Here is a 22,830-nt window from a genome sequence, read left to right on the forward strand (position 1 = left end):
ATTTTCTTGTACTCACAGTATCCACATTAAACATTAAGCACTGATTTATCCACTGAGCCTCAAACTGCACACATACATGAAAACATGATATTTATTTTATAAAAACATGATGTTTATTATTCAAAGGTGTTTGAAAGCCTTTCCAGGTGAGTTTGATCCAGGAGGGTCTGAAGCCAGAGTCAGACAAAGACTGTGCAGAGACTTTAGAAGGACAGAGCAGCAGCAGAGCAGTCCAGATCCACTGATGATCCAGAGGGACACACAGGGATGATGCTGGACTCTACATTGTGTCTGACAGTGGAGCTGTTCTCAGAGCAGTTCACTCTGCAGCACTGACAGTCATCTGCACTTCATTCCTCTGTCAGTCACTGCTGGATGAAGCTCTCCTCTCCACCTCCCAGTAACATGGCCCAGTCAGAGCGTCTCTACACACAAGCTGCTGTTGCTTCAACCTCTCTGGATCATCAGGACACAGCTGCTCCTCTCTCAGCACACACACCGTCCTGTTTACCATCATCGGCTCCACCTGCAGAGAGAAGAAGGAAGAGCAGAGGAGATAAACGAGTGTTTCCAGAGACTCTTCATCAGCTGTCAGTCAGTGATGCAGCACATCCAGTATAAAGAGCAGCAGGGACTTCAGTGCTGGGACTGTACTAGGACTCATTGTTGCTTCACTTTTTCTAATCTTTAGATTTTTATTGAAGTTGATGAAAATGTTTTTCACTCCTAGTTTGAGTTTGGACTTTCATTCATTAGAAGAACCTTGGTCTGTCCACTCTGAGCTCTTTGGCAACCCCAACAACAAGCCCAACAATCCAGATGGACGGTTCCAGCTGTTAGCTGGAGGAATTCCATACAAACATCTGCTCTCACTAAATTCTACCTCACCTACAGACTGTGTTCTTCACTGCTTTAAACTTGGAAATGAATGCAGTCATTGGTCTGCGTGCTGCTTTGTTCAGAGAGCTGATTGGCTGTTGACAGTGTTTGATCAGAGTGTGTCAGCCGTTACTATGGTGACCATAAAGGTGAGAAACAGGAAGTGTTTGTGTCCAATCCTGAAGCCTGTCACCATTCTCCTCTCACAGCTTCACTGAGAAGCTGCAGCTTTACAGGAAACACTGGATCTTTGTTTTATACTGACTGTGTTTAGTACAAGACTGCTGACAGCACCACCCACTCACTCCATCACTCTACTTACACCAGACTCGCCAGTCTGCAGTCTGGACTCTCCTTAAGATCAGACAGCTGCTTCACATCTGAATCCGTAAGGCTGTAGTTTCCACTCAGGTCCAGCTCTCTCAGATGGAAGGGGTTGGACCTCAGTGCTGCTGCCAGAGAATCACAGCTGAACTTTGACAAACCACAGAAACTCAATCTGTATAAAGAATGGAAGATGTAAGTTTATTAGACAAAGTGTGAGCTTGAAATCATTTAGTGTTTCATCATCTGTTCAGAGCTGAAGAAGGTTCAGAATGTAGAAGTTTAGAAAATGGAAACTCCAAACAGCTGAAGCCAACAGGAAGCAGCTTCAAACAGGAAACTGTGCAGAGTTTCAGACTATATGTCCCAATGCAGCCAGTTTGAGTTTGGAGATTTGAATCTCTGTTCTGGGACTAAGTCCTTGAATCATTTCTTCCAGTTTGTCTAAGTATTGGACATGTGTTGTGGCTCCATTAGGGGAACTTCTAAATGTGATGTGATGGCCCCTCTGGGTCTGTCAGATCACAGGACTGAAGAGAGCTCAAACTGGGCACACAGTTGTTCCAGTCTGGATCAGAGACTCTATACTGGAACTGAGGGATTGCTTTGACTGCTCCCACTGGGACTTTTAAAAGGCTCATGTTCTCACTTAGATCATCTGTTTCTACTTACATTTCTTTTTGGGAAAAATTACTTTGAAAACAGGAACTATTTTCCCCAATAAGCAGCCCTGGATTAGTAAATCACTCCAACATGTTCTCAGTCAGAAGAAGCTGTCTTGTTATGAGGGAGAGAAGAAAAGGATTGAGGCACATAAACTTGTTCAAAGAGAGATAAAGCAGCTAAAATAAGGTCTAAAAGTAATGAAGAGGATGAGCTGAATAAAGGACACTCAAGGCTGGCTTGGAAAGGAATGAAGTCCATGGTGGGTATTGTGGCTCCTCCAACCAACGGCCGCGGCAGGCTAAACATGAGGACACCGATGACGCGCAACAGTGAACACATGAGATACACTTCTGTATTATTTGCTCCTTTTATTCCACATGCAACTGTCCACTATACAAATCAGCACATGGGCTCAAACCATTAAACAAATGCACAGACTGCACAAACCAAATAACTGCAACTCACAAAGAATTACACCAATTACTATGCCAAACTACAACATTGGCCTATGGCATAAATTAGTGCATAAACCATACTTCAAGTTACAGTCAAAATATGTGTGTGAATGGGTGGATGACTGAATGTGTAAAGCGCTTTGGGGGAGTTACACCCAAGAGTTACGAGGCGCAGAATCATTGACAACGATAACCACATCCCCAGGAATGAAATTCCGTCTGATTCTCTGCCACTTCTGACGCTCTGGGGCAGGTACTACTTAACCCAGCTCTTCCAGAACAGGTCAGACATGTACTGTACTTGCCTCCATATTGTCGTCCATATGCGTCCCCCTTCTGAAACACTCCTGGTGGCATCAATGGCTTGGTCTTAAGCAGCAACAGATGGTTAGGAGTCAAAGCCTCCAAATCATTAGGATCAGTAGAGGCTTTGGTTATTGGCCTACTGTTCATAATAGCCTCTGGCTAACAAAGAACTGTACAAAGGCCTTCTTCGTCCAAATTCTGCACTTTCAGAATGGAATTTAACACCTTCCTGACAGACCTTATGAGACGTTCCCAAACACCGCCATGATGGGAACCAGCAGGAGGATTAAAAATCCACTTTATGCCCTTTTGCAGCAGCATCTCATGAATCTGTGCCTGATTCCACCCTTCCACTGCCTCTTTCAACTCACGTTCACCACCCACAAAATTTGTACCATTATCCGATCATATCTCCAATACCTGACCCCGCCTTGATTTAAATTGTCGGAGCGCATTAATAAAGGAGTCTGTGCTCAAAGATGACAACACCTCTAAATGCACAGCTCTCACAGCCACACATGTAAAGATAATTCCATATCTCTTTACTTCACACCTTCCACGCTTAACCTGAAAAGGTCCGAAACAATCTACTCCAACCCGAGAGAATGATTTGATTTGATTTGATATACCTTTATTAGTCCCACAAGGGGAAATTTCATAAGGCTGCCGACCTATTGCACGCAATGGCGGCGCCATCTTACCCTCCGACCATACATGCATTACACAAAAACATCACATGGGGAAGACAGGTCAGAGAGGTATAACATGGAAAAAGCACAACATGAGGAAAGATAAGAAGAAAAAAATAACTCCCCCCAGACTGAGCTCCAACAGGGAGATCAGTTTGAGAACAGAAAAAAACACCTCTGCACATAGCACATGAAAAAAAACTCTTAATACACCAAAGAAACACATGACAAGCAACAGGGGTGGGTAAAGGGTGAGAGACAGCCGATGTAGAATGGAGGTTCATCTGGTGAGATGCGATCTTGTGGAAGGTCTGCCATCATCTGATATCCTGGTGCTGCATGAAGTCTGAGACAGACAATGCATTTAGCCAAAATCCTTCTTATGGCAATGCTTGCACCTGGAATCCAATACCTTTGCCGCAATTCGGACAGCGTGTGGTTACGTCCACCATGCCCTATTTTCTGATGTATATATTGAAGCACAAGGTCAGAAATATGAAGATCCCTAGCTATAATAGCGGGATGCCTTGCCTCTTCAGGCATAGCTGCTCTACTAAGCCTACCTCCCACCCTCAACACATCATTCTCAAGCTTAGGATTAAGCTTATAGAGCTCACTACTCTTCTTCACCTTTTCACCCCTCTGCAACCTACTGATCTCATCTGAATATGTCCTCATTTGACAAAAGCAAAGAACTGCATTCTCTGCCTTGTCAAGCTCTTCTACCGAGAGAAATCCTTTAGCAGCATGGTCCTTGACAGTCTGCAACAAATGCAGACTGTCATTAAACAAATGCACAGACTGCACAAACCAAATAACTCCAACTCACAAAGAATTACACCAGTTACTATGCCAAACTACAACATTGGCCTATGGCATAAATTAGTGCATAAACCATATTTCAAGTTACAGTCAAAATACATCAAAATGACTCAAGCTGCGTCCAAGCTGCGGTCAACAGAAGGTTTCCCCTCGTGCTCACCCTACCTTTCTGCTCGTCAACATCAGGTGCGGTGAACAAGTGAGTGCAACCACATTTATCACCTAACACACCCATGAGTCACGCCCCACACCCGTGGACCAATACAGTGAGTGCATTTAAACCAACCCACTTAATCAAAAAAGGAACAACTCACATGGCTCCTACAGTGGGGATGCAGAACAAGAACCAAAGATGAATGTGATGCTGAATCAGCAGAAGACTTGGACTCATTTGATTCCAGTTTTGATATCATTGATTTCAAGAGCTTTGTGATTGTAGGAAAGGGCTGGTAGCTCTGAGAGTCACACTCATGAGGTGTTTGTGTGGAAATATCTTTTCTCAAAGAAAGAAAAAGCCCTGGTCCTGATGCTTTGGGAGGGAAATGATTGAAGTGTGCTGTGAGGAACTGACTGGGAGATTTTCACACATTTTCCAGTCCTCCTTGGAACAACAGGAAGTTCCCAGCATATGGAAACAAATGTTAAGTGTCCTATGGCACTCAGTGATGATGGTGCTGTGGCCCCACCACCTCCACCTCTTTTTAAAGGAACTAACTGTTATCTGAAGCTTCAAATGGGACTAAGACTTCTTCCACTAGGTGGCAGTGTCTGATGAGAAAGTGTTAGTGCAACTTGCCTGTAGTCAAAAACAGGAAAATGCAGGATTTGGGCTGAAATTGGAAAAAGTGGTTAGCACTAGTGCCTTAAAGTAAGAAGGTTGTAGGTTGAAGCTTGTTGGCCAGATGGGTCTTTCTGTAGAGGTTGGATGTTCTCCCACAGTCCAATGAAATGCTGCTTAGGTTCATTGGTGCTTCTAAATTGGCTGTAGGTGTGGATGTGAGAGAGTGCCTCTCTGGCTGTATCCCAATTCAGGGTCTTCAGCCTTAAAGGAATTTTAAGGCTGATTATGTCACAGCGACGCAACGAAGGCTGTCCCAATTCAAAGGCTGCTTGAAATGCGGCCCTCAAATGCGTCCTTCATTTCCCTGAATTTTAAGGATGGGTCCGTGTATCCTCCATGGCCCAACATATCCCAGACTTCATAGCGCAGCAGTGGGTGTGGATAATTTTGCAGAGAAAAAAAAAAACGGCGGAAGAGGGGCGGCCAAAAAGTAAACTTTTAAAAGTAAGTACTGAATATTATATCACTTATTTATGTGCAAATGTTGAATAATGAAGAACATTAAAACATTACTGTTGGCCACATGTTGGCAAAGTTATTTGCCATTAGTGATGTTTGTACTTTCAGCATTTACTTGGTTTTAAAGCCTTTACTTTAAAATATACGCCGTTCAATAGTCGACCTTAAACTTACAGAGAATGTGATGATTTTATGGATAATTAAAGTCAGTCATATATCCAAACACAACAAGCTGGAAGTCAGTGATGCTGCTCGGTTTGCAGTCCTGAATATCACGGCACAAGCAGGATTCACTGCACTGTTAATGTTAGCTATGTTATATTGCTGCCTCTGTTCGGTGGTGTCGAGCCAAACGGACTTTAACGTGTGTTTGAACGAGCTGACGGTTCACTCGTTAAGCTGAAAGAAAGATGCTTTAATCACAGGAGTCACACATGTGTCCACTGTACCATCTGGGAACTCTTCTTGTTTAGCACTCGTAATAACACAAACACTAAATCCTCCTTCTCTTGTGCTGTTTTGTAGCAGTGTATACACCTGAGACTGTCACCTGTCTGTCTGTCCTGCACTCTCTCTCTGTTTCTTTCTCTCTGATTGTGGAATAAAAGTATGAACATGTATTTATAAGTTACACTTGTGTTTGAATCCTGCAGCTTATCACACATTTGATTTCCATGTGTGACGACTGCAAGTGTCCAGAGTGAGAACAGACTGAGGGACCCACTGCTGCACATCATCTGTGAGGCTTTGCACCCCTGATGATCCACCAGGACAAACTCAGCAGTGTGTGAGGAAGAGGAGGAGGAAGAGCCAGCAGCAGCTGGCAGATGGAGAGAATAGACATACTGTTCCCTGTTTGTGAAGGACTGCTAGGAAAGTTTAAAAGAACTAATTGTCTGTCCTGAATCAGTCTTATTAGGTAATGTTCAAATAATTATATCATTCCAGTGTTTTCAGTGTGGGAGAAAGTACTCAGGGCCTTCAAGTTACACACTATGAAAGGCAGAAACAAGTTTAATGTTCAGAAACCTAAAGTATGTATCAGCAGCAGAATGGAGCTAAAAATAAATGTTTGTTTCAGTTCTATAATGCCAACATACTTAGAAAGAACAACATTTGTCTCTGATATATAATCAGTGTTGGGTAGGTTACTTTAAATTAGTAACTTAGTTACTTTTGATAGAAGTAACTAGTAATGTAACTCAGTTACTTCAAGTTACTCGTTACTTTCAAAGTAACTAGTTACTAGGGAAAGTAACTTAATTTTACTCAGAATTCTCTTGTTAATGTGTTGCTTCCGTAACTGGATACCCAGCAAGATTGCCAGTCTTCTAGCTTGCTTACTTGCCACAAGTGCACTGTGCCACCTACCAATAGAAAGGAAAAAATAATGTGCATATTTCCACGAGAGAAATTCCATGCCTGGACCGGCGCCCATGATGTCACAGCGTCATGTGCGCTTTTTACATCCAACACGAAAACTGCAGTCGTGGTGCTTTCGATTGTACTCAGAACTCGGAAATTCTGCCTTCCGAATAGGAAGATGTAGGTAACACCAGACTCCAGATGAGGTGCATACAGGGCTGGACTGGGACAAAAAAAAAAAACAAAAAAAAAACGGCCCAGGCGTTTTGACTAGAGACCGGCCCGCCATTATAGGAAAAATCATAAAGCCTTTGAATGAAAACAAACGCCGTAGAGACAGTGATGTATACTGTTTTGAGGCATCAATCTATCAATCGTTTGTTGTAAGATTCAGATAATTATTTTTTAAAAGCGAGACATTTTAAATGAGAATAAGAAAGAAAAGTACTTTGTGCCCCCCTTTCCCTGTTAATGCCCTATCTGCCCCCCTGGCAAAGTTTTGCTAGACCCGCCCCTGCACAGTTACCAGCTGTCAGCTAAAGGATCCTGGTGTTATTTCTCAGAAACAGTTCATAACTTCCCTTCAACTCATTCATGTCACCTAAAAGGTAAACCTGTTTCTCCATCACCTGTTCAGCTCTGATGATTCAGTAAGGACATCTCCTGGTTTCATCTTCATGTTTCCCTCTCACCACATATCCAAACCGATATCATGACCAGCAGCTTTTACAGCTGTGGCTCCAGCAAACTTCAGCTAAAACTAGAAGGTAATATTAAATAAATTCTAACAACAGTTGATCAAGCTTAAACGTGTAGCATGTAAAAGCCACCGAGTAACCGCTAAGGGCCTGTATACTACTCGTGCAAACTTTCAGGCCCAAAGCTCTTGCAGGAATGAGCCCAGAATAAACGGGACAAGAGGGTCAATATCAGCCAGATACGTTAAAATTTATTATTAAAAAAACAAAAAAAACAAAAAACAAAACAAAAAAACAAACAAAAAAAACCCGAAAAAGGGTTTTCAATAGGCCTAAAACATCACAATAAAGAGGTCACTAACGACCACAATATAGTCTTTTTGGTGCAACCTGCCAGCAATGCAACTATCACCTGAGGGCTTGCTCTCCCCCAGCGGTCCCAGATGCTCGTTGCTTTCAAAGAAACAAATCCACCCCAAATTAATACGAGCCCAACAGAACACTTATCGCATGCACTAAGTGTTTTATTTCAGGCAATAATTGGTGGCACTAAAATCACTCTAAATAAAACTTATTCACCACAAATCCACACGGAGCACCTCTAAAAGACCTAATTTCCCTAAGGTAAGAGCCCAGCTCAGGGATTGCATATTGCCCGACTAATATTGCACCAGCCCAGTAGAAATAAAAAACAAACCCAGCATAAGAAAAATTCAGTTTTAAAAGGTGACCCTACTCTAAAACCAACTTGTGAGAAAAACGCAACAACAAGGAGAAGGAGGAAAAAAACAGTGACAAATTCACATGTGCAGCCTGTCCTGCAGGAGGCAATACAATATAAATTAGATTTCAGTGCATAAATATACTTTTTTTATTGTCAAATATATTAAGTTAACCTACCTCCAGCTGACTACTATATTTGCTGCACAACTCACTTGTGGTCTTCTAAAATCTACTAAAAACATGAAATACAATAAACATCAAATACATTTCAACGTACTTAAAAAAAACACTAAAAGAATAACAGCCTGTACCTTGAACCTCTGCTGTAGAGTAGTGATGTGTCCTGTGTGTCGAAGCTTCGAAACCTGTGTCGGGTAATCTCGGGGGACTTTTTGTGAAGCACGTATCGAGGCTTGCTTTGATTACGTATGCAGTGACGTTCTAGGCAACGGAACTGTCTCGCCGGTTTGCGCCAGATTCGAAATAAAATGGGCAGCAAAACACAGCTGATTCCCCCATCACATTGTGTTGGGGAATTTGATTACGTACGTGCTACATAGTAAATTGAGCGTTTCTTCTTCGATGGAACCAGCAAGGAAGAGATTTGTTAAATCTCATCTCTTCTAATAAAGTATGCACACAGTAATAAATATCACAAAGATAAGTACCATAATATAAATAAACAACACTACAGATCATATAATCTGATTTCTGTCTTTTAGTTTATTAAAAAGTGAAGCACCAAACACTAGTTTGTGTCATTATCCAGATGTACATAAGCATGATTACACAGTTACTAGGGGTTGATTTTGATTATCTATAAAAATCGATTCTAGCTTGGATAACATGATATCGATGAATTAAAATCCTGAATCCATTATTTATTTTTTATTTATTTTGCCCGAAATGCCAGAATCTAAGGTTAAACCTCACTAAATTTCAACCACCACCAAACAGCTAGAACATTAAATGAGAGCAGGAACACGGATTCTGCCCAAAGACGCAAAAACAAAGCGCGGACCCGCCGACGGATCAGAATCAGTGAGATGTCGCCTTTCTCACCAGACGGCACGGACACGGTCGGGGCTGAAAGCCGACAGCTCACTGATTCTGATCCGTCGGCAGGTCCGTGCTTCGTGTTTATGCCCTTTTTGCGCTGATTCTGAAGCTGCAGGTTTTATTTCTCTCCAAACAATATTGACTGAACCAGCAGCAAAAGGAGATCCAAACTACGCTTCACATAAACATCGTCATGAATTCCCTCTGACTTTTACTGTTTTGCTTCCACCACGATAAAATCACACTTCATGCACAGCTCTCTCTCTCTCTCTTACACACACACACACACACACACACACACGGTATACTTTAAGAACAGTTTCCCATCTAAAAATCTGTTTTCTGCATTATTCGCTTGCTTGTTACGCACAAGTCTACCATTGTTTGCAGCGCTGTAGGTCACTTTCTGCTGTTCAGTAGGCTACTGAACAAATTATAACTTTTTATAATTATGCAAAATTGCAAAACGCTTAGCTGTGTCTCTAATAAAACCTCTGTAACTTTGCTCTGCTTCACTTCAACAGCATCAGGTAATGTTCCTATGTTGATTAATGGTTTTCTTTCGTTTGTGATCTACTACAGAATATTTTTATAAAATCCAGGAAGGAAAATCACCTTCACGTCTTTCTGTGTTTTATCCTCAGCTACTTTGACACAAAGGCATCTGCTGTGATGCTTACACCTTTGATAAAGTCTTGCAAGTGTCAGCTTTATTGTTATAGATACAAAAATATGGAAATGTACTGATGCATGATCTGAATTATAATATTTCTGACTGTCTGAGGCAAATTTCCCCGATTCGAATCGATTCTACAAATCAGTGATGATACCCAGCTCTAACAATTACACAATCATACCAAAACTCTGTCCTGATGGTTTCCACTTTCTCTTTTGTATCAAACTTACTGAGACAATATTCGGGATAAATAACCATGAAAACAATTTATTTATTCAGTTTAGAGGTTTACACATCACATCATTATAATCACAGAGCCTGTTTCACTTGAATTATCCACTTGATGGCGCAGTAGAGCAAATGAATCATCACAATGCTTTGAACCATGAGTCGACCAGTTGGATGGAAAGCTTCAGTTCATCACGAGGCTTCATCTCACCATCACTACTGTAGAGATTTACAACAGTTTGTGTAGCAGACAATTGAAACTTCTCAGGCTCTTCACCTTCTCATAACCATTGTTCACAGCCGATCCTCAGTGCAAATGAGAGAAGAAGGGCACCTGCTGCTACTTCCTCTTTTATACCCTGCCTTGGGTCCCCTGGGTCCTAAAGCCTTCCCCATTACAAACGTGCTCCTGTTGTTAAACACGACCTCCGCTGGTTTCTTCTTTCTGGCGCAAAGTGGGCGATAAACAAATAAGAGAGCCGGGACTTGCGACAGAAAAGCCGATCAGCTGATCACTGATCAGTTTCATGATTGAAGTAGAAACAGGAGAGGGAGGGGGAGAGAATGAGAGAAGAAGAGGCAGCTGTGCAGCAAGGACACAGAATAACTCCAGCTTTGTATCTTTTTCATTCTAGCTGAAGTCCGTGACAAACTGTGTTCCTTTTCACCTCAATACGAAACGCGACGATTCCATTTTTTAGGGGATGGTTGGAAACTCTACTAACTAACCTTATGAACAAAATAAAGTTCAACATCAGTAACATCATAGCACCCACCCAGCTGTATAGAAACTCTAGAACTAGAAACATGCTAGCTAGTGCCCAGTACGAAAAAGTCAGCATAACGAAAATAAACTCCACCTAAACTTGGTTTATATCTGACCCAGATAGACTGCAGGTCATAACCTGTTACCTGAAATTCAGTTCACCTGACACTCGGACCGGCGGCCGCCTCAGGGCTCTCCTCCTCCCCTTTCCCTCATCCACCTGCTGGCCTCCACCACTTGCTAATGTTACTGAATCTGTGGAAGTTCCACGATAGCCACCACACAAAGTAACAAATAACGACCCGATCTAAATCCCAGTAACGAGTAACGCGTTCCTGATTTTGGCATAATAACTAGTTACCGTGCTCGTTACCACAATAATAACGTAGTTACTGTAACGCGTTACTTAATAACGCCTTAGTCCCTACACTGTATATAACACACCTATATATGCACTGTCAAAGATACTTGTCTTTGAGTGAAGATTTAAGGTGATAGGAAATATAAATAACTGCAACTTGAATCTTTACTGAAGCTCAGTTTTTGACACAGAGTTCAAGTACACTGCTGTAATAACTAATGATGATTAATATAATAACTATCATATTGGCCACATTATATTTACATTACCAAAGTGATATGACTTTAGTCTCATGAACAACATTAGCTAATTGTTATTTACAAGCTAATCTTAAAATGACTGTTCAGTACAGAAATGAAGCCCAAAAATCATGTTTTACTGTCCCGTGGTCTCAGCCTCAGATACTTATCAAATCACACAAAGCTCATGTAGAAACAAACAAACAAATGAACAAAAGATTTTCTCCTTCATTTCTGTCAAACAATGCTGTATGACACATTTCCAGCTGTTAGTATCATGGTTGCTAGGCAACCTGGGCAGCGCGACGGGGGCTAGACCGTCCCATTTCACAAGCCTACAAACCTCGCACTTCCGGCCTTAGTGGTCTTTGAGTACGCGGCCCTTGAGGACCGTTGAGGGTGCGTACTTTAAGGCTGCAGACCCTGAATTGGGATACAGCCTCTGTCTCTCTGTTGGCCCTGTGATGGACTGCTCACCTGTGCAGGTGGACCACGTCTCTTGCCCTATGACAGCTAGGGCACAGGCTCCAGCCCTGTGAGCCTAAGCTGAATAAACATTGGATGATGTGTGTATGTTTGTGTTGGACTGCTGTCTGTAAAGCAAACGGCCATTTTGGTTTGGATTTCAGTGTCAGACAGACTTTAAGGTGGAATGAAGAGTTTTAGAGTTTCACAGTCAATTATCCACTGGAGGAATTTTCTTCTTCTTTTAAGGTTTGAAATGTGAACATTGTTCTGCTACAGTCAATGGACTAAACCAGAGAAGAAGAAAACAGACTTTACCATGAAGATCCTTATGTCAGCCTTATGTCTGCAGTTTAGTGTCAGCACAACTTTCACATCATATTCATCTCAGCACAACTAAAACATGGTGACTGACCTTAGAGTTTCAAGTTCACATCTTGGACTCTCCAGAAAACGACACAGCTGCTTCACTCCTGAATCCTTCAGGTTGTTGTTGAAACTCAGGTCCAACTCTCTCAGATGGGAGCGGTTGGACTTCAGCGCTGCTGCCAGATAATCACATCTGATCTTTGACAAACCACAGCCCTTCAATCTGTATAAAGAATGAAAGATGTAAGTTTATTAGACAGTGTGCGCTTGAAATCATTCAGTGTTTCATAATCTGTTCAGAGCTGAAGAAGGTTCAGAATGTAGAAGTTTAGAAAATGGAAACTCCAAACAGCTGAAGCCAACAGGAAGCAGCTTCAAACAAACACAACAAGAGAAAAAACTCTCAATGTTTCACATTAAAGTCGTACATTTATCATAAAAACATGAAAAGGACATGAAAAAGTCATGTGTTTCCACATGGCTTCACTTTTAAAGGTGAAGTGTGAAAGAAACGGACATATTTGAAGTCCAACACCTTTTTCCAGTCACATTATTAAAGCAGACAAACTACAAGCTCATTTTCATTCCAGCAAGTCATCTTCTGACCTGGACTAACAACACTGGTCTCTATATGCAGCTGGCTGTCAGACCAGTGCTCAGGGACCGTCTACAAAGTGCAACACTGAAAGAACATCACACACAAATTTGCTTCAAGCACTTTCACACAAACATCTACTGTCATTATTTTCACCAAACTCTGTGGATCCTTTATTGGAAATTCAAATGGGATTCAAATGGTCAGACAAAAGAGGGTTATGTTGAAATATGATGAAATGTTGTGTATTAGCAGGAAGTTATTGAATCATTTTCCTCATAAACCAAACAAAATGATTGACAAACATGTTTTTACAAACTCAGTGCTGGACTTTAATCAGCAGATTCTCCAACACACACTCTGACCACAGGCCAGGCCCAGGGGCCACACACAGCTGGGCTCCATCCAAGAGACGGGAAACGAACCAACACAATAACATAGAGCACCATTTGATCTTCTTACATTTTAGCTCTTCAAACCAAACACAGTAAAAACATGAGCATATCTATTTCATGATAAAATGACCTGACAGGTAGAATAGAATAAAGTGGTGGTGTTACAGCCGGCCTTTCTCCCTTCTGCTGCCGAGGCTGCTAGTCTCTCCCAAACTCAGCTACAGGACTTCCAAATGAATGAAAGCAGCAGAAGTGGCTTTACACATGAAAGAGGAAGAGGAGAAGAAGAGGAGAGGGAGGCCACCCTGACCATCACTCCAGCTGAAAACATCGCACTTCCATTAAAGTTGGTGAGAAAATGTTGAGCAGGATGAGCTGCTGGCTAATCTGGAGGCCATAGCAGCAGCTCACAATCACAATGGATTTCCACTCATGAAAAAGCTCTGGCTGCTTCATTTCTCATTTCATATCAGAGACTTTAAAGTTTCAGTGAAGCTGGACTGTGATGCTTCCTTTCCTTCATATTCCAGTGAGACCTCCATAATGATTTCAGCTGTTCTGTACACACACTGTGTGCCCTGTATGTCTAATTATTGAAGAAGGAAAAGAAGCCGAGCATTCAAATCCTGCTGGTGAGGGTCCATCACACATCTGTGCCCAGGGCTCTGTAAGCTGAACATGGAACCATGGAGCCATCATGGATTTAGTGTGAACAATAAAATAGACAGTGATGTTTCCACATCTGATCCACAACATAATGACATTAAAATGATGTGATTACATGGAACTGGCAGATCCTGATTCAGGCTCCAGTCTGCAGTCACGTCAGCCATCATGTCCCACCTTCACTGGAGGCCATCTTTGGCTTTATTGTCAAACTCTGCTCTGACTGGCTGGCCTAAAATCCCTGTTACCCATAATGCAACAGGCGTCAGACATGGGCAGAAAGAGTGTGAGATTTTTTACAAAGTGTAAACAGTTCTTCTGTTTTTAATAACGCTTAGCCAAAGTGAGAGAAAAAGGAGCTTTATGGAAGAAATAAATGTGATGAATGAGTCATTACATCCACACCTGAATCACAACACTCCAGTAGGCGCAGCCATCGGCCATCAGCTGTGCAACACTCACACAAATATATCAACTGTGTTTAATATTTAGTCATGTAGATCATTTATGTGCTTCAGCTCTTCTTACATTTTACTGCCAACATGTTTCAAAAGGAGCAGCTTTTACTTTGAAGGCCAGCTGTCTCTGTTTCCTGTTTTCATTGTTGGATAATGGAACAAGTCGATGCTTCAGTGCGTTGAACTGTGTTACACAAAAATAAGAAAAGTTTTCACGTTGTTCAGGCAGAATTGAGCGTTGAAGAATGAATTCACACGTCAATAAAATTTTCCATCAGCACAAGCAGGACAAAGAAAGCAGGAAATACTCTAAAACTGCCCTTTCTCATTCTACAACTTCACCCACATGAATTATACTTCATACGCAGACGCACAGTCTCTGATTGCTCTGAAATCTCACTGACAGCCAATAGAAATAAAGTAAAGTCCAGACTGACCGGGTCTGTGGGGTTAGGCAGTGAACTAACCCCAGTGTATCATATCTATCTAATAGACTCCAATTTGTACATGTAAATGGAGAGTCCTCTTCACCCACTAAGGGCAATTATGGAGTTCCACAGGGTTCAGTGCTAGGACCAATTCTGTTTACATTATACATGCTTCCCTTAGGCAGCATCATTAGAAGACATAGCATAAATTTTCACTGCTATGCAGATGACACGCAGCTCTACCTATCCATGAAGCCAGGTAACACACACCAATTAGTTAAACTGCAGGAATGCCTTATAGACATAAAGACCTGGATGGCCGCTAACTTTCTGCTTCTTAATTCAGATAAAACTGAGGTTATTGTACTCGGCCCTGAAAATCTTAGAAATATGGTATCTAACCAGATTCTTACTCTAGATGGCATTACCTTGGCCTCCAGTAATGCTGTGAGGAGCCTTGGAGTCATTTTTGACCAGGACATGTCCTTCAATGCACATATTAAACAAATATGTAAGACTGCTTTCTTCCATTTGCGCAACATCTCTAAAATTAGAAATATCCTGTCTCAGAGTGATGCTGAAAAACTAGTTCATGCATTCATTACTTCCAGGCTGGACTACTGTAATTCTTTATTATCAGGATGTCCTAAAAACTCGCTGAAAAGTCTTCAGCTAATCCAAAATGCTGCAGCAAGAGTACTGACAGGGACTAGAAAGAGAGAGCATATTTCTCCTGTTTTGGCTTCCCTTCATTGGCTTCCTGTTAAATCCAGAATTGAATTCAAAATCCTGCTCCTCACATACAAGGTCTTAAATAATCAGGCCCCATCTTATCTTAATGACCTTGTAGTACCATATCACCCTATTAGAGCACTTCGCTCTCGCTCTGCAGGCCTACTTGCTGTTCCTAGAGTATTTAAAAGTATAATGGGAGGCAGAGCCTTCAGTTTTCAGGCCCCTCTTCTGTGGAACCAGCTTCCAGTTTGGATTCGGGAGACAGACACTATCTCTACTTTCAAGATTAGGCTTAAAACTTTCCTTTTTGCTAAAGCATATAGTTAGGGCTGGACCAGGTGACCCTGAATCCTCCCTTAGTTATGCTGCAATAGACGTAGGCTGCCGGGGATTCCCATGATGCATTGAGTTTTTCCTTTCCAGTCACCTTTCTCACTCACTATGTGTTAATAGACCTCTCTGCATCGAATCATATCTGTTATTAATCTCTGTCTCTCTTCCACAGCATGTCTTTATCCTGTTTTCCTTCTCTCACCCCAACCGGTCGCAGCAGATGGCCGCCCCTCCCTGAGCCTGGTTCTGCCGGAGGTTTCTTCCTGTTAATTTTCCTTCCCACTGTCGCCAAAGTGCTTGCTCATAGGGGGTCATATGATTGTTGGGTTTTTCTCTGTATGTATTATTGTGCGATCTACTGTACAATATAAAGCGCCTTGAGGCGACTTCTGTTGTGATTTGGCGCTATATAAATAAAATTGAATTGAATTGAATTGAATTGAACTGCTCACGCTGCGTTCAAGTGCATCACTGGAATTGGATCCAACTTTATCAGTTTCTGTTTTGAACATTTCTCATTTCCTTATTAACTGTATTAAACTCTGTAAATGAACTGAGAACTATTTCGACATTTGAAACAATGGATCATTTTCCCATTCACTGCTGTACGTTAGTGTATAAATGAATGTTAGACTGGCCTCCATGGAAACACTTGGACTGGTCTCGGCTGCCTGCTTTCTGTAGTCCTTCCAACAGAGTCCTTTCTCTTCTCCAGCTTCTGTTTGAAATCCTCTCACAGAACCTGGATCCTGCTTTGTTGTAATGTTTGGGCCTGTGTTAGGCTGTTCTGTGTTCCTCTGCTTTAACACACACTTCACCACAGCAGCTGTGTGGGTTGTCTCTGTAACAGCCATATCAGCTTCTGATACCATGAACATCATCACAGCTCCTAACGTCACCTTTATTAGCTTTGACATTCATTCGTTCCATTCAGAATGGCGGCGCATGTAGTTGCAGCAGCTCAGTGTCCCACCGATCAGCGCTGTGTTTGGATATTTTTGTACGCCTTGTGTTTGTTTCTGTGTTCTACCAGTCAAGCGAATAACATCTATAGCCGACATGATCTCCTCAAGATCGGAGTAAGTTACCGTGAGAGTGTGACTAGCACATTTGTCCGCCTACACAAGATACCGGTGGAAATAGCAAGGAGACCGGATTCCCCATGGATTGTTATCCCTCCGGGGTGGAGGCGCAGGTGGCATCGAGAGAAGGAGAAGGCGAGGCTGCAGGGCCGGCGCACTAGCCAGGCTATGGAGGCAGCCACTCAAACCACCGCTCCCCAGTCTATTCATCGCAAAAACCAGATCCCTCGCGAATAAGTTGGATGAATTGAGGCTGCAAATAGCAGCGTATAACTACATCAAAGACTCATGCATCCTTCTTATCAACAAATCCTGGCTACATCAATCCATTCCGGACTCTGCTATTGAGCTAGCAGGTTACACCACACAGCGACATGACCAAACAGTGGACTCCGGTAAGCGCAAAGCATGGGGGCTCTGTATGTATGTGAACAACAGCTGGTGTACCAACACAGTGATAATCAGTGTTGGGCAAGTTACTTTGAAAAAGTAATTAATTATAGTTACTAGTTAGTTATTCAAAAAAGTAACTGAGTTAGTAACTGAGTTACAATATTCTAAAAGTAATTACTTACTTGAAAGTAAAAGTAACTAATGCGTTACTTTTAAAAAAAATGTTTTACCTTTACCTTTACCTGCTCCCTCCTATACTGATGTGGTGTCTGTGGTACTGCTGAGCTTTTCAAAAGAAAACTGTTTTACGAGTTAAGTTTTCCTTACTGACCCATCCCATGCCCCTGTTATTTCTTCTCCAGATCTGAACCAGTGTAAAGGTTGCAGTTTAAGGGCCTGAGGTATGAAATTCTTTTCAGATTAGCTGTGATCAATATTTTTTGGATCTTGATAAATAACAATTAAAGCTGTAATGGCTCCATTAGCATTTTGTGTAAATGTTTGTGTGAAATTATAGCTTTAATGAGGTCTTTCTACATTATTTTTAGTTGTAAAGTATGTATATATGTACATATAGTATATATATTTACAGTACAGTATGTTATGTTTGTTGACATGTTTTCAGGTGGAAGCAGAATTTGTGAGGAATACTACTGCTCCACTTGTTCCAAGGCTTTTTGCACAACTTGACCAATACACTGACCAGCTCATAAAAGTCTTCAAGAAAAAAGGAGGTGCTGCAGGGAAGAAAATTAGACAAACTTTGGCCCCTGCCACACAGGTGCGTTATTCTGTTGGTAGCAAAATATTATGGCGTCATAAGATCACTTTCAAATTTAAACAGCTAGTGTATGGTAGCTGCACAGCCACATTATATATGTCCATAATGGAGGTATAGACAAACTAATATATCATCTACTTTGCATACAAAAATTTATCTTTAACATAAAAACATTCACTTGTGGTTTAACCCGAAATTGAGGGATCAAATTTTACTTATGTTTAGATAATTTTAATTTTCCAGAGTTTTGAGTACCAAACTTTGTCTTGCTTAATATAAATGTAAGTACACCCTGCCCAACAGGTTAACTATTCATGTCCATGTGATGATTAGTTGGTCTTGTGTACACGTCTATCTGTGCAGTGGATATGTCATTCATTTTGCATATAATGTGAGTTTGTGTCATTCTGAAGTATTTCTGTTTTCTCTTCCTGTATCTCTGCCACTCACTACAGAAGGAAACTATTGAAAAGGGGAGGGAGTGTGTCCTCAGTGCACTACTTCTTTACATGAAGACCCAAGCATCCTCTTCAAAGAATACCTGGTTGGTAATTTTAGTTTAGTTTTTTATCTGTATTAAACCAAATCTTGAATAACTAATGTTGTTGCATATTGTAATGTTGTTGTTGTTATAATTTGCGTGGAACGTGTTTAAATGTTTTGGGGAATCTTCTTGTATACCCAAATTATTTATATATTTTGTTGCGTCTGTAGTCTAAAATAGTGGCACACTGGGGTGCATGTTCCTAATTTTGTGTTTACTTCATTAAAGGGTAGCTTTGGCTTCTTTTTTTTCTTTTTTTTTTTAAACTGGACGCCATTTTTCTATGTTTTTGTGTCTAATTGACAAATGGGTTTGGTTTTTGTACTCTCCGTTGTAAAGGATTCTGATGCTAACGCTGTTCAAAGGGAGCTGGAACAAATTACCCTTGCTCTCTTCACCATCGAAAGAGCTGATGCCAGCACTCCTCCAGCCAATGTGGGTATAGCCATTGAGGGTGTTCTGCATGACCTGGAAGACATGGCGTCTGCATGTGCACTCTTAATGGGTGGGATATATGCACTGAATCTCAGTTAAAGTCGCATGTTTTCTCTGAAGCAAGGTAAGAGGAGTGTTGCTTACTTTTCCGTGGAGTTCTGGATCCTGGCGGAGGAGTCGGGCTGGGAGGAGAAAGCACTGCGTGGAGCCTTCCTCAACAGCCTTAACGAAAATATTAAGCGTGAGTTAGCAACCAAGGAACTACGTAAAGCTTTGTCTGCTCTAATCAATATGTGTATTAACTTAGACGACCACATGTGGGAGTTCGGCAAAAGAGCCGGGGATGGTCGGCGGCCTGCTGGGGGCACGGTTACATCTAGGGACCTTCCTACTCTGATGTGGAGAGGTGAGGAGGAGGAGCAACACGGGGATGAAGAGCAACCCATGCAGCTCGGCCAAGCCAAGCTTTCCTCCTCTAAACTGGGCCTCTAAACTTTCTTTTGGCTCTCAGCGAAGGCGGTTGCATTTTTTTCCTCTCCTCTCCTCTCCTTCCCCTTATCTTCCCTGCTTAGCTTCTTATGTCCTTGTCTAGTCTCCTGTTTTTTTTGTATTACTTTCCCTGGAACACTCTCTCACAGTCTGTGTCTAAAACCTAAAAGAGAATTATGGATTTGATCAACTGGTCTCTGAATGCTATTGACACCCTTTTCTCAACGAGAAGTCTGGGCTCGGGAGAGCCCGAGTGCCCTGGAGTGACTTTCCTTGCCGGATACACGATGGATGGGTGGCAGAAATGGAGGATCGTGTGCCTGGCGGGACTGTTGATCGAGGACGCTGAAGTTATCTACCTATTCGGAACCATGATAACAGGGTTCTTGCTGATCGGAGCTGGCCTGGCCCTGGCTTATCGGAGAATTAAGAAAGCGGAACCGGCTGTTCAAACCCCCACAAGGCTGCCCGCTGGGATTGAATCGATGGGACGAGGTGCTTCTTAGAAAGGGCTCACGGAAGGCAGCATGGTTAAGAGCTTGGAGGCGCTTGCGGCTGCAGTGAATACTCAGAATAACAACTCTGAGCGGATAATTGGGATACATCAGGGAAGAATCCGCTCAGAACAACACCTATGGGCGGAAGCTGGAATACATCACGGATCAGTTGGCTGTGGTCGTGAGGTCTCAGAATCTGCTCTGTGAGCAAAAGAGTGACAAGACCACGGAATTGAAGGAAAATAACATCATGGAGAAACTGGCAGCTATCCCACAGGAGATTGAGAGACCAGTGTCGGAGTGTTAAAAACAGCTCGAAATTCTCATGAGTTGTTTGTAAAAGAAAAATCACCATCATAATGCGGCTACCCTTCGGCGCCAGCTGTGGGCTCAAGGCTGGAGCTGAACAAAAACTCCCTGATAACAACTGTGTTGAGTCTGTTCCTTCCCGTTTACTTAGCCTGGCAGGGCGAAGGACACTGTCTCAGCTGAACTCTGGACATACACACACACACGCACACACATACATATACACTGATATGCACACACTGATCCCCCCTCCCCCTCCAAACGCCTTTGACGCTTATTCCCCTCCGATGCTGACGGTGGATCATGGAGACCAGCGCACAGGCTGCAGGCCCGGATGTACTGTCTACATTGGATGTCTCTTACCCTTTACCCACCCCTGTTGCTTGTCATGTGTTTCTTGGTGTATTAAGAGTTTTTTTCATGTGCTATGTGCAGAGGTGTTTTTTTTTCTGTTCTCAAACTGATCTCCCTGTTGGAGCTCAGTCTGGGGGGAGTTATTTTTTTTTTCTCCTTATCTTTCCTCATGTTGTGCTTTTCCATGTTATACCTCTCTGACCTGTCTTCCTGTCAAAGGAAAATTGTGTATATGTGATCAGTTACATGAAAATGTGCTCTTTTATTATCACTAAGCAAGTGCCATGTCTACGTGACTTCTGTCATGAACTCTTCTGTGATAAACAACTTACAGCTTCCCCTTTCTGTAAGAACATGCAGACTTAGAAAAGGGGAACCTCAGCTCTGAGTTCTTAGAATAGCTCTGTTACCTTTGTACACACAGACATACACACACACACATGAGTAAACTTGTATAAATAAAGAGTGCAGACGGTGACAGAGCGCGAGTCCGTGAGTGCCTCTTGCGTGTACGAGCGCTCTGTGACCGTCCTCGCGAGTGAAAGACAACTGCAGTATTTGTGTTTTCTAACTCAGGTGTCTTAGCTGAAGAAAGACCGGGGTGATTCTTAGAAATCCCCTGTCATTTAAATTGGTCCTTCGAGCTTAGAGATGGAAACAACAGACACGTTTCTGTGACTCCAATGCAAGGTCTGACTGCTGCATCCTGGCGTCGTGGGAAGCCAGCACCGAAGTCTGTCGACAGCCCTCTCCAGGTAGAGGTGAGAGTCCTGGGACGGGAATTCGGGTCCAGGCCGGTGTTAGTTCTGGTCCACGATGCTGGGATCCAGCGAGAAGACTTGAACAACCAGCAAAAGACGACTGAGGGTGAGAAAACACTGTTTAGGTTTAACCCGCCGCAAGGGTCCAATAGGTTTAACCCGCCGCAAGGGTCCAATAGGTCTAACCCGCCGCAAGGGTCCAATAGGTTTAACCCGCCGCAAGGGTCCAATAGGTCTAACCCGCCGCAAGGGTCCAATAGGTTTAACCCGCCGCAAGGGTCCAATAGGTTTAACCCGCCGCAAGGGTCTAATAGGCCTAACTCGCCGCAAGAGTTTAAAGAAATAAAAACGTTTTAGACTGGTTTTAGAAGTAGCCGCAATTACTTCGTGACAAAAAAAAAGAGAAACGCGCGAATGTCTTTGTCTATATGTGTTTTGGAAGTAAGTTGATTTTACAGCACAACACCCTGCTGAACTACTTCCATTGTTTTTTGTCTTCTTTGTGTATCCTGCAAAAGCCCACGTACTGGTGACAAAGGGGAAAAAGGTTGAGTTCCGTCTCATAAAACTGACACCGCCCTGTGGATAGCACAGGGTAGAAGGGCGTGTCAGCAACCACCCCTGAGTCAAGCATACCAGAGAAGGCTCTGCAGTTCTGTGATAATGGGGAATCAGCCCACAAAACTCACTGCTGACGAGCAGTGGCTAGAAAAGAAATGTCCAGGCGCCGGACAATTCAGTGCTTGTAGATGGAGAAATCCTAAGAAAACAAAATGTCCCACTTGGGAAGGAAAATGCAGCCCCTGAGCATTAACACATCTGAAGGAGGCTCTTTAAAAGAAGCAGCTAGGCGAGAGGAAAATAAAAAGATAAACAGTCAGAAAAACAGAACTTAACTGCAAGTTTAGTAAAACCAGAAGACGAGACACTGTGCAGTCCTCGTAATACTTTATTACTCCACCACCCGGTCCTGCAGCCGCAGCTGCAGCACCACCCATTATACACTCACCCATATCAGGAAGAACATAATAATTCCTAATAGAATGAAAAATTAGAGACCAAAGTAGAAGTTTAAAAAGGGCTGGATACAGACCCAACTGAATACATATAAATACAAGAGGAATAAAGTGGAATAAACAAAAGGTTAAATTAAATTAGAGCTTATCTCTACTGTATTCAACCTAA

The 22,830-nt window shown here is 42.4% G+C and overlaps 1 protein-coding gene across 1 annotated transcript in view; it reads right to left on the reverse strand.

The window, feature by feature from the left end:
* Positions 1-513: 513 nt before the first annotated feature.
* Positions 514-22,830, reverse strand: part of LOC134622508 (NLR family CARD domain-containing protein 3-like) — a 39,926-nt gene continuing 17,609 nt past the window's right edge. Inside the window, exons 5-7 of the mRNA XM_065470163.1 lie at positions 12,437-12,613; positions 1,202-1,378; positions 514-526 (exon numbers count right to left, since the gene is read on the reverse strand). Of these exons, the coding sequence (XP_065326235.1) occupies positions 514-526; positions 1,202-1,378; positions 12,437-12,613 (367 nt within the window). The remainder of the gene's footprint in view (positions 527-1,201; positions 1,379-12,436; positions 12,614-22,830) is intronic.

This window comes from Pelmatolapia mariae, linkage group LG3_W (genome assembly GCF_036321145.2).
Source record: "Pelmatolapia mariae isolate MD_Pm_ZW linkage group LG3_W, Pm_UMD_F_2, whole genome shotgun sequence".
Taxonomy (NCBI): Eukaryota; Metazoa; Chordata; class Actinopteri; order Cichliformes; family Cichlidae; genus Pelmatolapia; species Pelmatolapia mariae.